At 44.2% G+C, this 20,735-nt stretch overlaps 1 protein-coding gene across 8 annotated transcripts in view; it reads right to left on the bottom strand.

Annotated features, from left to right (window-relative positions):
- NCK2 (NCK adaptor protein 2) overlaps positions 1-20,735 on the bottom strand; it is a 146,193-nt gene that overhangs the window by 35,575 nt on the left and 89,883 nt on the right. For 5 of the 8 annotated variants that reach the window (XM_028103777.2, XM_028103778.2, XM_088026605.1 and 2 more), the window contains 2 exons: positions 12,625-12,722; positions 4,193-4,434 (listed from right to left, as the gene is read on the bottom strand). In XM_028103777.2, coding sequence (XP_027959578.1) covers positions 4,193-4,418 — 226 coding nt within the window. In that variant the 5' untranslated portion in view covers positions 4,419-4,434; positions 12,625-12,722. The remainder of the gene's footprint in view (positions 1-4,192; positions 4,435-12,624; positions 12,723-20,735) is intronic. The other 3 variants (XM_088026607.1, XM_088026606.1, XM_088026608.1) reach the window with 3 other exon arrangements.

The raw sequence follows: 20,735 nt of genomic DNA, 5'->3' as shown, positions 1-20,735 counted from the left end.
ATGGCTCTGCCTCTAGGGGCCTTGGGAATTTCACCCATAGGAACTGCCCCCTCCCTGTCTGAAAGCATTAGCCCAGCAGGGTCCGAGGGCTATTTTACAGTTAGTTAGCATCAGGGAGTCTCCCTCTGCTCCCAGGTCTGGCTTGGAATCAGGGGTGGGAGTCCGGGGCCTAATCACTGGTAGGGTGCTAACTGGCCTTAGGTATGGTCACACTGGGACAAACGCTAAAGAAACAACGGTGGGGGTGGGGGGTGTGGGGGATCACTCTGACTCCAGATACCCAGAAAGGTGGTCAGCAAACAGCATGTGTGCCTTGGAACAAACCCTCCCGAGGAGGTTGCTAATAGCTTCTAAATGCAACCGTATCGTTTTAGGCAACCCAAGGCAGCACATGGACTTCAGTGAACCACCGAGAACAGAGTTAACCTTTGGGGCTTTGCTGGATCCCAGCTGCTGTCATGAAGTTATAACAAAAATCGTTCTTCAGTAGTCTGAGGGAGAATCTTTGAAAACTACCTCCCTGGAAGCAGCCACCTCATCTCAAAAGATGCAGCACGGTGCTTTAAAACACCTAACCTACATGATTTAATAAGGAGGCTGCAATGTCAAGGCCAGAGTGTAGACCAGGAATGCTCTTCATCGCAAAGAACTGCACGGTTTGAGCCCTTCAAAACATCAAGTGGGCTCAGCCAGGAGAATCTTAACAATTGCCCCTTGTTATCCGCGGAAAAGTTCTCTTTGACTATTCATGATCATAAGTTGAGTATGAGAGGAGATCCAGTGTATAAATGTTTTGCTCATGTGCAAATAAGAGCTCATATTGTTTTATTCAATTATAAATTATTAAAGGAAAAGAAAGAATGTGAATCCTTTCCTAACAGAGATCTTTCTGTCAAAGGTACTGCTTTCTAGAAGTTACTGTAACCAAGTATTACATGTGATTAAACTGAATTTTCCACTGACCTCAACAGAGCAACTGGGTATAAGAAAGCAGGAGGGAGCTCCACAGAGTTCCAGTTCTCTGCAACAGAGACGTAAACACATTTATAACACTGTGACTTTGCTGGGGAGTCCGGTGCTATTTTATTCCAAACCAGGCACCTGCCAGGGAAATTTTACTCCGGATTGAGGAATCAGGTGGATTTCCATAGCATAAAAATCACAAACGTGGATGACACCATGAGTAGCTACTGGAAGGGCGACACAATGCCGTGTAGTTTTCAACATAATTTTCACTCCTTCTAATACGCACTAGAGAGAATCTCTGCTGGCTGCACCATCAACTAAAATCACACTGTAGGGGCACCTGGGTGGCTCAGTTGGTTAAGTGACTGCCTTCAGCTCAGGTCATGATCCTGGAGTCCCAGGATCGAGTCCCACATCGGGCTCCCTGCTCAGCAGGGAGTCTGCTTCTCCCTCTGCCCCTCCCCCCTCTCATGTGCTCACTCTCTCATTCTCTCTCAAATAAATAAAATCTTTAAAAAATAAATAAATAAAATCACACTGTAATTGTGACAGCATGTTGGTGACAATACTTTAAAAGCAGGGAGCCACAAACACCTGGCTCCAATCTTTCTAGCCATAGGGACGAGTGGGAGGCAGGACAGGCCGTGGAAGGTTTTCTCACCTTCCTTGTTGACAACAATGCCATGTCAGGGCCAACTGTGGGGGATTAAGAAGTCACTCCACTGTGGGGATTTCTTATTGGGGGAGGGGCCTCCCTTCCCTTTGGTACTTCCTTTGGCAATGGAAAACTCATGCTGGAATACCAAAGTCTCTCTTGGTGCAACAAAAGCAAGGCTTCGGGGCAACATGGTGAACACGAAATAAAAAGATACACAAAAACGGTGGTGGTGGGGGAGCATTTCTCCACAGATACGGATGTTGAAAATACAATTTTATTTGTGTTTTTACAACACGTAATGCTTAGCACAAATGTGTCCAAGCAGATGCATGCCTGAACTGTGACTGAGGCCTGGTGGGGAGCTGTCATCTTCCAAGAGAGGAGCACACATTAACTCAGGCAGCTCTTGAGAGCCAAGGGGAAAAAGTTAAAGAAAAGCAAACTTTGATTCTATTTAAGGGAGAGCTTTCGAGCAATCTGTGTTCTCCAAAAATGGAACTGGCTGACTGTCGAGGTAGAAGTATTCTGGCAGAGCTGGGTGGCCATCTGTCAGGGGCGGGGCAGTGGCCCAGCACCCAGCACCTAGCACCGTGAGGGGCTGGTGGAGTGAGGTTCCTCTAATGCTGAGAGCCACAGTATCCCCAGCACCCAGCGCTGGGAGGGGCTGATGGAGTGAGGTTCCTCTAATGCTGAGAGCCACAGTATCCCCAGCACCCAGCGCTGGGAGGGGCTGATGGAGTGAGGTTCCTCTATGCTGAGAGCCCACAGTACCCCAGCACGCAGCACCTAGCATGCAGCACGGGGAGTGGCTCGTGGAGTAAGGCTCTCCTCTATGACAAGAGGGCCACAGTTTCCCAGCACGCCAAGCAGATCACAACTCGAGAAAAAGTAGACACAGAGTGAGACATCTGGTTAATGGTTTCAATTTGAGGCTTTGTCTTTTCTCCTTCTACCAAGTGAAGGAAAAAAAAAAATGACAAGGTATTCCAAGGAATTTCTAGATAGTTTGGAGTGCTTGCTTTGTCTTATTTCCCTTCTGATCATCTCATTCAATTTCCCAGTATTAAAAAATGGGTAAGAAAGAAAATGAAACAAGTCAAGGATGTTCAGCAGCTCCCAAAGAAGGTACTTTGGTGGGTGAGAGGCTGAAATTGGAAAAAATAAATAAAATTAAGCTCAGGTATTTATCTGTTCATGCTAACTGCATTTCTGCCAAAGTTAATTAAGAGTTATAGCTCAAGGACAACAATGTTTCTTTCAAAGTGACTTGGGAAAAAAAAAAATTACAGGGGTTATCAGGTTAGTGGAAAAAAGAATCAGACTGTTCATGCAAAATGAAATTTCTACATCAGCCTCAGAATCTGTGATAACTGGCATGATTCATACTCAGGCCTGTGTCTCATTTCTCTTTCCACATCACAGAAATAACCTAAGCCCTAACACAAAAACACTACCCAATAAATGAAGTCTTTAAGTGGATCTGAAGAGAGACTTTACTAGCAGACTCTTCAAGATTGCATAAATTTAAAACGAACATTTTGCAACACCCGCTGCATTTGGTGTATAATTTTCTTTTGTTTTCCCACTTGCTCCCTTCCCACCCCACATGAAACAAATCCTCCTGTTAAAAACAGAAAGGGAAAAGTCAAGTAAATGTAACACAGGTGATAATTTGACTTATTTCATACCAAACTCTTAAATGATAACCAGCAGTCTCAGGTATGACCCACATTAGACTCATAAGGAGGTAACACCAACTTCTGCAAATGGCAGCTCGGCTCATGGTTCTTTGGCGAGGCCCTCACAGTTACTTCCCCACATCATCTGAAGCAGTCACTACTGTAAGTACATTGGATATGCACACTAAGACAAGAGCGGACACCAGTAACTTTAGGTGATTCAAGGTGGCCTGGGTCATGTTGGGATACAGGGCACGTGGAAGAAAACCGGATGACGAACCAGCTGGGTTGAGCTCCCAACACTCCGCACCCGAGTGACCGATGCCAGCCTCTGGCACCACACTGGTGCACACCCACGGCCACCTGTCTAACACTGGCCAGGACTGCGGTATGGGCATCATCAGTCTAGGAGAGGGGGAAAAAAATCCACGCGGTTCAAAGTGCTCTTTGCTCCTTCCCACTGTATGCATGAAGGCCACATGGAGAGGGCTGTGTGAGATGCAAGACCTGATGGGGTGACACGGGCAGAGCAGTTGACATTTCTGGAGGTGGTAATTGCACATCATGAACCTCCAGAATATTGATGTCAGGAGACAGAGACACGTGCAGGGGTCCCCAACGCAGAAGTGTCAACTTCCATAAGACTCCAGACTCTAACATCTCCAGGAAATGACAAACATGGTATTTCTCCACCGTGACTGCTTCATTTTCAGAGATTTAAAAAAAAGACAACCAGAAAGATGTCAACTTTAAAACAGACCTTTTTAAAAACACACACACAAACTAAAAAGATGAATGCTCTCCCCTCCAAACACGCAAGGCTTCTTCGCCTTCCCTCACAGGAAGTAGTTCAGCTCTACTCCGGGTCCTACCGAGTGGGCACACTCACCTAGCGTGTCCTTCAGGTTCTTCACGAGGGAGCCCTTCTTCAGGCTGTTCTTCCTCTCCACATAGTTGGACGGCACATAGCCCGTCCGGTTGGCCGCGTTCCTCACCCGCCACCACGTCTTGGAGTCGTCCAGCAGCCATAGGCGCTCGTTTTTCTTGATGTCCAGCTCCTGGTCCTGTTGGGCAGTGTAGTCCCACTTTGCTATCACAATAACTTCCTCTGTCATCTTTCATGGAGTCCTTCTGCCAGCAAAACATTTGGAGATGCTCATTAGAGAACCAACCAAACACTTCATCCTGCATATCAACTTGAAAAATTATGCACTGACAGCTTTTATTAAAACTGGGCAACCGGTTTCCTCCTGGGTCTTGAAATAACCTTAAGATGACCTTCTTTCAACAAGCCTCAGTATTTTGTTTAGAAACGGCAACCTAATAAAACAAATCCTCATTTTGTACACTGGGAAATCTGCCTGCTGTGCCAAAACCGAAAACAAACTTTCCAAAAATTCTAAGTAACAATGTCATAATTAAATGTGTTCACTTGATTAAGTAACAGCAGCTCCTTGGAGCTGCTATGTTCACATCCACTGTCTCAAGATATGCTGAATTTTATGAATGCATTTAATGTACACACACACCCAAACTGCCCTTATAAATTAAAACTAAAATAAATGTGGTATCCTGGGTGGGCTCCTGAAACAGAAAAAGGAAATTAAGTAGAAACAATGGTGAAATCTGAGTAAGATCTAGTTAATAGTAACACATACCAATGTTCATCCCTTAGTTTTGACAAATGTACCATAGCTGTGGGAGAGATTTACACTAGATGGTAAACGGAGGAAAAGGTATATGGGGAATGCTCTGTACTATCTTTGCAACTTTTCTATACATGTAAAATTACTCTTGAGGGGCACCTGGGTGGCTCAGTCGGTTAAGCATCTGCCTTCGGCTCAAGTCATGATCCCAGGGTCCTTGGATCAAGCCCTGCATGGGGCTCTCTGCTTCTCCCTCTGCTTTTGCCCCTCCCCCCACTCATACCCTCTTTCTCTCTCTCTCAAATAAATAAATAAAATCTTTAACAAAATAAAATAAAATTACTCTTGAAACCTGCACATGGGTGTTTATAGCAGCTTCACTCATAACTGGCAAAATTTGGAAGTGATCAAGATGTCCTTCAGGAGGTGAATGAATAAACTGTGGTACATCCAGGTAATGGAATATAACTCAGTGATAAAAAGAAATGAGTTATCAAGCCATGAAAAGGCATTGCTAAGTAAAGAAGCAACTCTGTAAACACCACCCACTGTCTCACTCTCACGAAGACCCTCTCCTTGATAAAACTTTAGTCAGACTCCTCTGAATCCTCTTCCCAGACTAAGCCTCAACATCTATACTTCCATGTTTGTCTCTTCGTGTCCCAATTTTACCAAGAATCCTGCTAAGCTGGTTGAGCCAGAATCCTCCACTCTTACCCAGGGGATGCCTCATTGCCTGGCCTGCCTTCAGGAAGAATCCTGTCAGGTCAGTTTAGTCAGAATCCCTCCTTTACCCCTGATGTTTCCTCTCAGTAACCATCCATTCATCTATGGCCTACCTTACTCCCTGATAATGAACTCCTATTTTTCCTTCCTGTATTTAGAATTGAGCCCAAATGCAACTCCCTTGTAGTAATGCCTCTCAGTAAAGTCTGCCTTATCCTTCTTTAAAAAGTGTCATGAATATTTTTCTCTTTAACAATGCCAACTCTATGACATTCTGGAAAAAGCAAAGCAATGGAGACAGTAAGAAAATCAGTGGTTGCCAGGGGTGATGGAGGGGAGGGCGGGATGAGCAGGTGGAGCATAAGATTTTTAAAGTTGTGAAACTGCTCTGTATGATACTTTAATAGTGGATACACATCATTATACCTTTGTCGAGACCCATAAAATACGCAACACCAAGAGTGAACCATATATAAGATCATTCCAAAATATAAAGTTTATTAAAACAAGAAATAAATATAGTATATTATACATCTAGTTAAGTCAGTTCTGGAAGTAATATATAGCAAAGGCATAGGTGAATGACTAAAATGAATATAGTTATCAACTATGTCAGCAGCTCTTTATTTTTTAGGTACAAGATGGCCCAGTATTTTTTCCAGCAGAAAAATTCGATATTCAGTCCTTCAACTGACTAGGCTTCCTTAAAACTTGGAAGGAAGGGATAATGGAAAGACTCTTGATTAAAACCCTCCTCCCCTCTGACAGAGACAATTTCTCATTACTTTCTAGGGATGACTTTAGGATTATAGAGGGAACCAATGTGCACTGACTCCATGGAAGCATGAATACCATTTTTAAATAACATGACACTTTCTACTAGATGCTAAAGAGACTTATAAATAATACATGTTCTCCTGTTTCTTGAATTAACTTCCAAATTTAGAGATAACAAACCTTTCAGGAAGGAGGAAATATTTAATAATCCTTATGCATAATGTATGCAACATCCAAGAGAACAGAGTTTACACAATGCTTATTTCCAAACTGTAGACCATTTTGTTATATACTTTTTGGGAAATCTCCAGTCCATACTATGTATCTCTCTCTCTTCTGACCTTTCTGTCAGGGTTAAACTTTTCAAAGTCATAAAGGCAGTTTTTCTTTCTTTCTTTTTTTTTTTTTTTTTAATAATAATGAGAGCAGTAATAGGATTGGGGCTCAGAGAATATCCCATTTGAATACCAGGCTAGTTTCTTAATTACCCAGTTTTCAAGAGAGTTTTTAACAAGATCAGCCCATCACGTAAGGCCAATCAGAGCAATGTATTACTTTCCTGCATGATTTAACTGCATGAACAGCAGTTAAGTAAGGAGCTAGCCAGGCAGGGTATGCTTCAGTGTATGCTGACATCACTGGTAGCTTAAACACATATGGTGTCTGGGCTCTACCACAAACCAATTAGATCAGAATCTTGAGGAGTGAGGTCTGAGCATGTTTTTACAGTTCATGTTTCTGACAGTCCTTAGAAGAGAAAAACCAAGTAAGAGGGAACTGAGTCACAAAATGCCACCGCAGGATGCTTTCCTTGGGTTGTTAGACCTGTGGAAGATCATGAGAATTTTGAGGCCGTGATGAGTACCTGACACAGGTCAACTCATTTAATCTCCAGAACACCCACCTTTCAGGGAGGTGTTATGTTTTAGGAGACTGAGGATCACAAGAGATTTAAGTGATGTGCTGAATAACAGAATTGGGATCTGAGCCCAGGTCTGTCGACTCCCAGATCTGTGCTCATGTGCCCCCTTATGGGGTAGGTGGCTGGGTGAGGGTCTAATGTGTGATCTGCATTTTGATGGGCTTATTCCAACCCAGGAAATCTAGGATGAAAATTAAAAGTTCCCTTGCACCTAGAATATGATAGTAATGGATTTCAAACCTATTCTAACTGACTTATGACAACTTCCCAGCAATATAAAAACTTCACGAGGCCAGCCAATCAATAACTGCCTCATTCCAGGGAAGTCAGCCAATCAACAGGTGCTTTGCCCCAGTGCTTCAAAGCGCTAGCCAATCAACAACCATCTCACCCCAATGGAGTCCACCAATCAATAAACGCCTTACTCCAGTGCTTCTGAATGTTAGCCAATCAACAGCAGTCCCAATGGAAAGAAGACGAGAGGGGAGTAAAAGCAGGGGCGATGGAAAGAGGTGATGCTGAACCAGGTACATGGCAGGAAACTGGGATGTGAAGAAAAGGGAAAGGAGGCTGATTTCAGTCTTAGAAGATGGGAAGGATTGGGGGGGCAGTGGAGGCAGAGGGGGGCTCTCCAGGCCAGAAGGGTGTGAGCAAGAACCTGAGGGTAGGAACACATTACTAAGCAAAAGAATTAAGAATAAATGACTCCAGAAAGTCATTTAAAATAAAAAGTAAACAGAAAATGTACCTCTGGATATTTTTTTTTTAAAGTTTTTAATTCCAGTTAACAGACACTGTAATATTAGTTTCAGGTGTATGATACAGTGATTCAACACTTCCATACAACACCCAGTGCTCATGACAACTGCACCCCTTAATCCCCATCACCTATTTCCCCCATCTTCCTGCCCACCTCCCCTCTGGGAACCATCAGTTTGTTCTCTGTCTCTGTTAAGAGTCTGTTTCTTGGTTTGCCTCTCTCTTTATTCCCCTTTGCTTGTTTTGTGAAATCATTTGGTATTTGTCTTTCTCTGACTGACTTATTTCACTTAGCATTACACTCTCTAGATCCAGCCATGTTATTGCAAATAGTAAGAGTTCACTCTTTATGGCTGAGTAATATTCCATTGTATGTATATACCACATCTTCCTTATCCATTCATCAGTCGAGGGGACACTTGGGCTGCTGCCTTAAGTTGGCTATTGTAAATAATGTAAATAACCTAGGGGTGCATGTACCCCTCTGTATTAGTGTTTCTGTATTCTTTGGCTCAATACCCAGTAGTGTGATTGCTGAATCATATGGTAGTTCTATTTTTAACTTTTTGCAGAACATCGATACTGTTTTCCACAGTGGCTGCACCGGCTTACATTCCCACCAACAGTGCAAGAGAGCTCCTTTGGATGTCCTCTGGTTTTGTTTTTCTTTTTTTTTTAAGACATTTCAATGTGAAATTCAGTACCCTTCCCCCACCCTACACATCGCCCTGTATCCCAGCAGAGGTTTCATCTTTCTTTTCTTTGCCAACACAGGTTGGAAAAGCCACCTGGAGGCCCGTCTGGAGGGAACTGCAGGTTGGCCAAGAGTTCAAATTTCACCCTTTGGCTCAGGGGCCCAACAGGAGGCCATGTTAGTTTCAGTGAAGAGTCAGTTGCCTCAGCATGTAGGATATATTGGAATAGAAAGAGATGCAGCTGAATCAAGATTATTCCATAAGAAAATTAGATTTAATTTTCTAAAAGCAAAAAGCCTTAACAGAAGAAAGTCTGAAAAAATACACTTTAACTGCTGAATATTAAGTGAGACACTATTCTGATTTAGTCTAAGAATCACAGAGGTCAGATCCCAAGAATTATGCACATTTATCACTCCAGCTTAGGCAGTTCAAGAAACCTCATTTTTGCCTTTGTTAACTACAGCTAATTAAGTCATCATGTAGGTCTAACCAACAGAAAGAAAAGCCACATATTTGATATTATACAGCCAGATCCTATCTTAAATGCCATGCGGCCGCTCTAGAATAGAGCTTAGCAAGAACCTCATGTCATATTGGATAAAAGAAATCCTCAAAGAACCTAGCAAACGAAGCTACTTTTTCAAGATTTAGGTGGGAGAAGATTAAAAAAAAAGGTCTAAAATAGCTATAAAAACTTTCTTGGCTCAAAAGTTTTCCCTAATTCCTAATATAACATTGACCCTATTCTAGGACCCTATTTTCTTTCTAAAAACAATCCTGTTAACTGCATCTTGCTGGGTTATGGTGGGGTTACATGCTACTCATAACAGCCCGGGTTCCTCCAACACCCCAAAATGATCATAGGTGTTTCCACGGAGGTCTCCGGGACCAAGCTGAGCCACTCGGTCCTAATGATAAAGAGAAGACATGAGTCAAGGGGCTGGGATTCTAAGCTTAGCTAAACCACGCTTAGGTCCACCGAAGAGTTCAGCTTATTCTGTAAAATGGGAGTAACAGTACTTGCCCGGTCTCACAAGACAGTCTTAATGCTCAGGAGAAGCAGGAAAATGTAGTGTTTAAGAGGGTGAGGTCTGGTGTCATACAGACATGCATTAGAGTCCCGCTCTGCCATGTTAGCCCAGCTGCCTCTCGTATAACATGGGATAATAAGAGCACCTCACTTGGGAGCTTGTGAAAAAATGCCCTAAGCACACTGTCCAGCACAGAAAGGACTCAAGAACAGGAGGGACGCCTGGGTCGCTAAGTCGTTGGGTGTCCGCCTTCGGCTCAGGTCATGATCTCAGGGTCCTGGGATCGAGCCCTGCATCGGGATCCCTGCTCAGCAGGAAGCCTGCTTCCCCTTCTCCCACTCCCTCTGCTTGTGTTCCCTCTCTCGTTGTGTTTCTGTCAAATAAATAAATAAAATCTTTAAAAAAAAAAAAAAGAATAGGAGCCAGAGGATACAGAAGATGTATTTATATACAATAGAGTATTTCTCAGCCATAAAAAAGAATGAGATCTTGCCATCCGCAACAACATGGATGGGCCTAGAGGGTATTATGCTAAGTGAAATAAGGCAGGGAAAAAAACCATATGATTTCATGCATATGTGGAATCTATAAAATCTAGAAAACAAAACAAACAAACAAACAAACAGACTCTTGAATACAACTGGTGGTTGCCAGAAGGGAAGTCAGTGGGGGAAGAGACAAAATCGATCAAGGGAATTAACTGGTACAAACTTTCTGTTATAAAATAAACAAGTCACGGGTAAGTACAGCATAGGAATATAGTCGATAACATTCTAATACTGTTTTATGGTGAGAGATGGTAACTACACTTATCGTGGTGAGCACTGAGTCATGTACAGAATTGTCGAATCACTATGTTGGACCCCAGAAACTAACATAACACTGTATGTTGATTATGCTTCAAAAAAAAAAAAAAAAAAAGAATGAGAATTACAGTCATAATTAAAACCCTCTGTACACTACAGCATACTTTACAAAGGTAAGGTAGGGCTATGTTCTAGTGCCTCCTTCCTTCAGTCAGTCAGGATTCCCTGAGCACTTCCTATGCAGCATTCTTCCAAGGCACTAGGGTTCCCTGCTTAGCAAGCCGGACCCAGGTGTCTGCTCTCGTGAGTCAAGCCTGAGGCATGAAGAGCACCCCCACAATCACGACCCCTGACCCCCATCTAAGGCAGTATCACTGTTCGTGCCTCTCCTGTTCCGAGGTCAGTTAGTGGACAGCTTACCGCTTTACTTCCTGATCAGTGCCACCTGAGACTGCCTGTCTGCCTACTTACTGTCTGGGAGGTCCCACGGTGTGACAGAGGCTGTGATGGGACACTCAAGCATAGGGCGGACTGATAATTCAAGGGTAATATACATCTGCCTCCTGGGACATGGCTCAGTCAACTGAGTGTCTGCCTCTTGGTTTCAGCTCAGGTCATGATCTCAGACCCTCAGCACAGAGTGCGCTTGAGAGTCTCTCTCTCCCTCTCCCTCTGCCCCTCTCCCCTATACTCTCTTTCTCTCTAAATAAAAATAAATCTTAAAAAAAAAGGAATTAAAGAAATACACACACACACACACACACACACACACACACACACACACACACACACCTGCCTCATTTACCCTTCTACCAACAAACCAATTTAGCCCACTGCCGAAAAGACCAGAGTCATAGAGCTTTAGAAGACTGCCAATCCCACTTTGCAATATAAACCTTACATGGACAGAAGAGAATTTCTTGAACTTAAGTCAAAACACATAGGTAGATAAGTAGACAGAGCAAAACGGTGTAGCTTTTTACCCCTAGAAAATTAACTTGGAATTTCAGAAAAATATGTATGTTCACACGTGGAATACAGACCTATCAAAATATATGTGTCTATGGGCAAACAAATGTAGAGAGTAATCATGTAGGAAAAGAAATTAAGACTACATGAAAGAAATTATTGCCCTCCCTACCTTGATTTTTAACACACAGTCTGAATTAGTAAAATAATATAATCTAGTTCACTATGGGTCTAAAGGATTTTTCTTCCTTTTTAATATTTCATGGCTTCAATACAGTCAACCAATTATTACGGAAATTCACTCAAATACAGGCTTTTAGCAGATGAGGTAAGAAAGAATGAGAGCCTTAGAGATGAGGTAAGAAAGAATGAGAGCCCCCCAAAGGTATCCCGAACCTAGTATCTACAAACCTGCGAATGTGTTAGATTACATGGCAGAGGGTAATTAAGGGTGCTCATCAGCTCATTTTGAGAAGGGGAGATTATTGTGGATGGCCCTGGTGGGCCCAAGGCAATCACTAAAGTCCTTATCAGCAGGAGGAGGCGGAAGTCAGAAAGTTGGAGACGCTGCACTGCTTCATTTGAAGACAGAGGAAGGCACTGTGAGCCAAGGTAAGAAGCCAGCTCTAGAAGCTGGAAAAAGCAAGGAGCAGATTCTCCCTCAGAGCCTCCAGAAGGAACACAGCCCCGCTGAAACCCTGATTTTAGCCCTGTGAGCCCAGGGATTGGATTTCTGACCTCCAGAAATGTGAAGAGGGTAAGCTTGGGCTGCATTAAGCCACCGAGTTTGTCACGAGTCGCTACAGCAGCCAACAGCAAACCCATGCAGTGAGTAATTATGCTAAGGTCGGTCCAAAAAGGGAACACCTTCTCCGTTCTCCCTCCTGTATTACAATGTCTTTGTCCCTTGGTGTCTATCTTTAAAAATAGTACATTTGCATTAAGGAGATATACTCAAAGAAACAGTCCCAGAAGCAACTGAAATACCTTATAACTTCCTTATTAAAGTTTCAAGTTGTGTTGTAGATAAAAGACTCGCCAGATGCCAGCTAGTTTGACAGGAGTTGGCAGGAACCTGTGGTATCCTGTGGGGGAACAGAAAGGCCAGTTGGTGGCTTTTTACAAGCAGGATCACTAATTACAGCTAATACACTTCCATTTTAAGTAGGACACAATATGGAATCCAGTGGCTGTTCCAACTCTCAGTAAGTTAATTAAGCCATGACAAGAGTCAAGGTCTTACTACTTCCCCAAGGCACACAAATACACCACATGTAAAAGAGAAAATAAGTAAAAGCGTGAGGCTCACTGCACCTTTATTCCACACAAGGGGAGAAGTGCCAATGCAAGCTGCCAACTGAGTGGTTGAGGCGTGCACGGTCGTGCGTGAGCAACGCCATCCACCTTGTCCCTGCACGACACTGCTGTGTATGCACTAGCTCATCAAATGTTTACAGCAACCTTCTGAAATAGAAGTTATCTACGGATATATTCAATGAATGATCATCCCCGGGCATAATTAAATAACCTATCCAAATCCACAGGCTGTGAAGGGCCTGGGCAGGGATTTGAAGCCTAAGCTTTATATCCATTATCCTCCATGGCCTGGGAGTGTTTGCAGGTAGCAGAATTTTGCAGCATGGATAAAGAAAGAAATTCCAAGGGCGAGGTAGATACTGATACATAAGAACCAAATTTCAATTTCTTTTTGATAAATTGGTAAGTGAAAATCCTAAGGGAGAAAGAGACAGGAGCTCCCAGTCTTCCAGGTGCGATCCGGGAAGGCCTTGTTGGCTTTTTAATATCCCACTGGAGGAGAGGTAAAGGCAGACGAAACCAGATGCAAGGGAAGTTTCTTGATTCCCAAACACAAAGTTGAAGAGCTCAGTTCCTCCCCTGGTGCAGAAGCAGGCCCACTGGTACTACTGTCACCCCGATGGCCACCTCCCTGCAGCTGCTCCTGCTAAGCATGGCAGAACAGGACAGGGCTGAGGCTTCCAACGCACTCTAAGAGCCAGGTGGGTTATTTTGGATAAGGTCTTTTTTATGATTTGTTGCTAATTTTATTGAATCATAGAGCCTGTGGCCTGTACAGTCTCTGAATTTGCAAACGTTTCCTTTGTGATTATTCCTCTCCAGCTGGAGAAGGCCAGGGTTTGAAATGCAGTCTTAGCACCAACCAGGCAGGTGACAATGGGGGAAGTTGCCTAACTTCTCTGACCTCCATGGCTGTGTTTGTCCACGGGGTTGGGACTTCTGTGAGGACAAAATGAAACAATCCACAGGAAGAACCCTCTACCTGGTCCATGCTGGATACATGGTAGATATTCTTGCTCCCCCTACATCATGCGATGCCAAATCACAAAACTTGCTAGACTTCAATGTAGCCTTTACAGGGATTCAAAAATACATTACCCTAGATTATGACAGTGTCATTTAAAAAGTGTGAGAGAATTTAAAATAACAGTAAGACCAAATGCTCTAGGGTAGTGTCATAAAATTGAGATGCCATAGTGCCATCAATCCTATTTTGGAGTTTTACCAAGAGGTCCCAATGGGTCTTGGGTACACCCCAGCTCCCACGGTGGCTAATACGAATGATAAAAGCTTGCATTCAGCCTAGAGAGAATTTTCATGTGTCCACGGTACTTATCACAATACATTTTATAGAAAGTTGGTGTAGCCAAGTTATTTCCAAAACATAATTTTTTTTAAAAGATTTTATTTGAGAGAGAGAGAGTGCATGAGAAGGGGGAGGGGCAAAGGGAGAAGCAGACTCCCCGCTGAGCCGGACGTGGGGCTCAATCCCGAGACTCTGGGATCATGACCTGAGCCAAAGGCAGACACCCAACCAACCAAGCCACCCAGGTGCCCCTCAAAACATAAATTTAAAGTATTTGTTGAGGTTTATTCCAGAGCACCTGCCAGTAAAACAATACCCAAGACAAGGGGTCACTGGCTTTTTCTTCTCCTCCTCTTCTGCTGCTCCCCCCTAGTGTTCCTGGACTCTTTCCCACCCCTGGAGCTCTGCAAGCAAGCTCCCTTCCCACTGCAGGCCCCAGGGCTCCTGCTCCCAGGCCACTATTCCTGGGGCTGCAGGCTCTGCGGCACACCAGCATTTTCCCCGGCCCACGGGGCTTGTCCTCATGACCCAGAGCAGTACTGACCACTTTTTAAAGACTGATTACAGTATTAGCAGAAGCTCAAGCACACAATCTGCCACATGACTTCTTTTTAAAAATTGTGGTAAAATACACTTAACATAAAATTTACCATTTTAACTAATTTTAAGGGTACAGCTCAGTGGCATTAAGTACGTTTACACTGTCGTACAACCTCCATCTCCAGAACTTTCTCGTCTTCTAAAATTGAAACCAGGCATCTGTTACACACTGATTCCAGCCCCCCCGCCTCCCCGCCAGCAACCACCATTCTACTTTCTGTCTCTATGGAGGTGACTACTCGTGTAAGTAGAATCAGACAGTGTTTGTCCCTTTTGTGCCTGGCTTATTTCACTCAGCATAAAGTCCTCAAGGTTCATCTATGTTGTAACAAGTGTCAGAATTTCCTTCCTTTTTAAGTCTGAAAAATATTCCATTGTATGTATCAACCACTTCCACCTCTTGATTATTATGAATTACACTGCTGTGAACATGAATGGGCAAATATTTCTCCAAGACTCTGTTTTTAGTTCTTTGGGGTATGTACCCCAAAGTGGATTGGATCTTATAGTACTTCTATTTTAGTTTTTTTGAGGGGCCTCCATCCTGTTTTCCATAAAGCTAGCACCATTTTCCATCCCCACCAGCAGTGCCCAAGGGTCTCAATTTCTCGACATCCTCACCGACATGTGTTATTTCGTTTTGTTGATAGAAGCCATCCTAGTGGGTGTGAGGTACATGTAATTTCTTAAGTGAACCTTCTTTCTACTGGATCCTAAAGAGGATTTGTTAGTGGATGGCAATTCTCCAGAAGAGGAAAGTTTTATACTTTATAATTCATCTCGGGTTTTCTGCTGTACCCCCTCCCCATCCTTTTTTTTTTCCTTTTTAAGTGAATACTATTAATTTATCCTTACTACCAGGATCAGACACTCCCCCAAACTGAACCATATTAAGAAAAATACCTTAAAATGTGAGTTTGCAGAAGTTCATCACCAAGCAGCTAATTTTACTATGTGAAATGCCTGGACACAACCAGAATTCCAAAGACCAGACTAATAAGTCAATACGACTCATTAGTGCCTCAGAAATTTTCCAGAAGAAACAGAATTGGGAGTTCTGTTGCTTCAGTAGAATCTGGGAAGTGCAATTTTTTACAGTATTTATAGACATAATTTACCACTCAGGCCCCGAGAGTATCCATTTTGCTAACCTTTGCTAACTGTTCTTGGTTTCTGCATGAGCCTCTTAGACATTCGTCACACTGAGAAGCAAGTTGTGAATGTTAAGGCCTGAGTACCATCATTTTGGAGACTCACAGTCAATGTAATAAGCCAATTTCATTATACAGTATTAATTGTAAAAACACATGGAATTCCAAACACCTGCACTGGACTTAGATCCAACAAACACCACCTTGCACTGACCCGGAAGACATCACAGTAACAGGGTCATGAGACAAAGGAGAGCAATGGAAAAATACCCCCCAGAAAAAGCAAACTCATAGAGGCAGAGCAGGGAAGTGGTTGCCGGTGGATGGGAAAGCGGGAGAAATGGAGAGAGCTTGGAAAAAGGACGAAAGCGTTTTAACTGTAAGATGAATAAGGCCTGACATCTCCTGTAAAACACAGTGACTACAGCTGGTAACAGTGTACTGGATAACTGAAATGTGCTAAGAGAACTTAAATGTTCTCACCAAAAGAAGAAATAAATACATGATGTGATGGGTTTTTTAGTTAACATCTAGGTGGAGAGAAGCCTTTCACGATGTATACGGTAAATCACCACGATGCACACTTTAAATATCTTATAATTTTATTTGCAATTATACATCAATAAAGCTGATAACGAAAAAAAGAAAAACACTCATCTATGAAAATGGACATTGATGGCTTTGGCGAAATCTGACCCTCCGTTACCACACCAAGGGAGCGTGAAGTATTTTCAGACAACGCATACCCACTGCTCCCGTTGACACATAGCCATCGATCACCATTTTTAGGGGTTTATTAGGCCTTGCTATTTTTTCCCCACAAAAGTAAGTGTTATAACTTCAATATCTATTTCATAAACATATCAAAATGTAAATGTCATGAGCTTCCTCGGTTTCCTAATGAATTCAGCTACGCTAATCAATAACTGACCTTCTTTCTGACCACCTTATTATTCACATTCCTCTGCCTAATTCTGAAACACACAAGAGTGAAACAAGCAGCACAGTGATTTTAAAAACACTACAGTATCAAGGTCTCAACATTCAAATATAATTAAGCTGCCAAAATCATTTTAGTTCTTCAGATATGCAAGGTTTATACCCACAGTCCCAAATATTCTATGTTTTCAATTTTCCTATTTAATGGGGAAAGAAAAATTACAGAAAGCCCTTCCGTACCTAGGCCAGGGGATGGGGAGCTTCACCCATCATGCTGAGGACAGAGCCTGGCCCAGGTCAGGTATCCAGTACATGGGAGGGATCCTGGCTACTCTGGTTTTTTACTCACTACACATATACAACTACAAATGCTTTTATAAAGATACTGAAGTTTATTACAAACGTGGTATTCCACACAGGAGACTGGTCTCTCTTCCCCTGGTTTAAAATCCATTCATTTATTTTTATCAGTGTAGACTCAGATATTTTATGCTTTGGGCACAAGCCCGAATTCCTTATTTATTTAGTGGCTCAAATTGTTCTAACTAACTTTGGCTGTTGGGAACTCTTTCAGTTGGCTCCTGTGTTCCTTTGATATTCCACCATCATTGTGAGTTTGTGAATGTGTGTGTGTGTGTGTGTGTGTGTTTTGAGTACATCCTTATGTTCTGGCATCATGAGATACTCCAGGCTCCTCCTGTACATCTCCTGCTCCAGTCCCAGACTCAGGATGTCTGACTTCATAGTAACCAGCGGTACCTACATCCCACTTCGTGCACATTTTACTGACTCTAGCCCAGCTCGTGGGTCACAGAACTGCTGAAGAAAATAAAGAAGCCATTCTGTGGGACTGCTGCTGTCTGGCTTTGACTAGCCTTCCCTCCTGTTAAGCAGTGCGGTTAGCAGATGCCTCTCCCGGATTCCTAACGTACCTGTCACTGTGTCTGCCCTGCTGACTACCCCATCCCCTTCTCCCACTGCCCACTTCTCCTACAGCCTTGGCTGGGTCCCATCCCGCATCCGCACTAAGCAGGCCTCCCTGATCCCAGCTACAGTCTGCCGTACGTACTTCATGCTACCACAAGTGTAATTATTTTTACCCTTGACTTAGGTGAGCCAAAACTTGGTAACAGATGTCAAGAGCACCTCAAGAAATCCCAGCTGCTATAAATCAGGGTTCTGACAGGTCCCAAGGGGGCATTTAGAAAATTCTGGACACACCTACCCTACCCCTGCCCCACAGCAGCTGAAGGTGCTACAGAGGTGCTCACAACCTGCTGACCAGTCCCACTTCATACTTCTGATCACTGGCCCAAGCAAGCCCTGGGTGCTGCCCAGCAGCTCGCTCCAGGTCCTATGTGAATTCCCTCCCTTGGTCTGTAAGGAATCTGTTTCAGATCTTCCTTCTCCCTCCACAAACATCCCCCGCCCCTTCTGCAGTCTCAGGTGATGAATGACCTTGCCTCATACTTCATTGAGAGAAACAGAAGCAGTCAGAGGGAAATGCCTACCTGTGCCTGTGAACGCACCGCTCGTCCCTTTTGTTCCTGGGGCGAGCATCTGGGCAGCCTCCGGAGGCCCGTCCTCCTCTACGCACTGGACCCCACCCCTCTGCCCCTGGAGGAACCTGCACCTCTAGTCAGTAGTCCCCCCTCCACTGTGTCATGAGTACTCTCCTCCCTTCTGGATCATCTTACCTGCACGCTGACAGCTGACACTGTCCATCAGCCCTTTCTTGAACGCACCCCTCACTTGGCTTCCGGGCGATCACACAGCCCTGCTTTTCTTCCTCCCTGACTGCCCCCTCTCGGTCTCCCTGCTGGCTCCTACTTTGTTTCGGACACAGAGATGCAGCAGTAGCCAGGCTGTCTGGGTGCTCCTACTCCATCTGCCTGCCGTCTGGATGATTCCATCCATCCTCCTGGCTCTGAACGCCATCTTGATGCAGGTCGCTTCCAAAAGTAAGTCTTCACCCCTGCTCTTGCCCCTCAATGCCAGACTCTTCCACCCAAGTGCCTACTGAATGCATCCACCTGAATGTCTAACGTGGTCCTCAAACTGCACACGCCTTAAGACAACTCATTCTCCCCACCCGAAACAAAAGAAAACTAATCAAATCAACAACAAAACCCTCCTATGTCTCCCACTGTGTTCCCTTCTGAGTAAATGACATAAAAGACAACCATTCATCCAGTTGCTCATCAAGCCAAAGCTCTTAGAGCCATCCTACAGCCTCTTCTCATGCACCACCCACCCCACTCAGCTGACCCCTGCAGGCTCACCTTTGAATGTCTCCAATCCAACCAGTCCTGACCCCCTCTACTGCCCTGCTCCAAGCCAGCAGACCCTCTTGCCTGTGACTTTCTCCTAACTGGTCTCTCTGGGTCCACCCCTCCCTGCAACGCCACTCTGTTGCCCTAATGGACAGTGATTTGTGTCACTCCTTTGTCCAAACCTTACTGCAGCTTCCCATCACGTCATAAAAGAATCCAGAGCCTTTACAAAGGCCTCACATAACTTGATCTTGGGCCCTTTTCCTCCACGCTCGTATCCTCCTGCCCCTCACACTTTGCTGTTCCTCGGAACAACCAGGCGAGCTCTTGCCCGCAATGCCGTTACCCAGATGTCTGCAGACTGTCCAAACGTCCCCTCCCTTGCCCTGCTCTCCCTCTCCCCTATCCCATCCCTGATTCAATCCAACTCTCTGCCAAGCCCCGCCTGCCCCACCTTATCTAACACAGCTGCTGCATTCCCTCCATCCCCTCACGCTGTTTTCTTATTTCCCTGGCACGTCCCAGGAGTACTTCATGCATGTCTTATTGATTAATTGTCTATTTTCTCCCACTGAATATAATTTGTTGAGCACAAGGACTTTGTGTCCTTGTAAACAGAGCACTTAGGCGGGCGTGAGCCACTGCATGTCCCCAGCAAGCATCTGAAGGAGTGAATGGATGAATGGCCCATGGATGCTCTTTATCAGTAGCTGTGGACGGCCTCCACCAGAAGAATCCGCTTGTGGGTATGAGATACTGAAAGGCTGCTGTGTCCTATACTGAAGTCCTGGTTTGCAGTTTGAGTCACATTTAAGATGCTTCATCTGAGACAATCTCACTCCCTGAGATAGCCATTGTTATTCTATGTAATAAGGGCTCTTGACTCATGATGGAAGCCATAGAAGAATTCCAATTAAAATTTTAAATGTTATACTATTCAGCTACTTTGAGTAAAAGGATAAAAGTACATGGAATTGGGTGCCTGGGTGGCTCAGATGGTTAAGCGTCTGCCCTCAGCTCAGGTCATGATCCCAGGGTCCTGGGATCGAGTTCCGCGTCGGGCTCCCTGCTCCTTGGGAGCCTGCTTCTCCCTCTGCCTCTCTCTCTCTTTCATGAATAAATAAATAAAATCTTTAAAAAAAAAAAGTACATGGAATAGACATAAATATTCATGAAATGCAGATCAATAATGAAGAGTGAATCTTCCAACTCTTTCTAGCAACTGATTAGCACAGCAACAGATAACGAAAGATGCCAGTTCAGGGGCACCTGGGTGGCTCAGTCGTTAAGCATCTGCCTTCGGCTCAGGTCATGATCCCGGGGTCCTGGGATCGAGCCCCACATCGGGCTCCCTGCTCGGCGGGAAGCCTGCTTCTCCCTCTCCCACTCCCCCTGCTTGTGTTCCCTCTCTCGCTGTGTCTCCCTCTGTCAAATAAATAAATAAAATCTCAAAAAAAAAAAAAAAAAAAAGAAAGATGCCAGTTTAGGCAAGCCCACAACACGTCTGAGAAC

The sequence above is a fragment of the Eumetopias jubatus genome, unplaced genomic scaffold, assembly GCF_037043125.1.
Source record: "Eumetopias jubatus isolate StellerSeaLion01/CBP00866 unplaced genomic scaffold, mEumJub1_p1.0 scaffold_9, whole genome shotgun sequence".
NCBI lineage: Eukaryota > Metazoa > Chordata > Mammalia > Carnivora > Otariidae > Eumetopias > Eumetopias jubatus.
The sequence above is the reverse complement of the archived record's forward strand: the minus strand, read 5'-3'. Positions and strand labels throughout refer to the sequence as shown.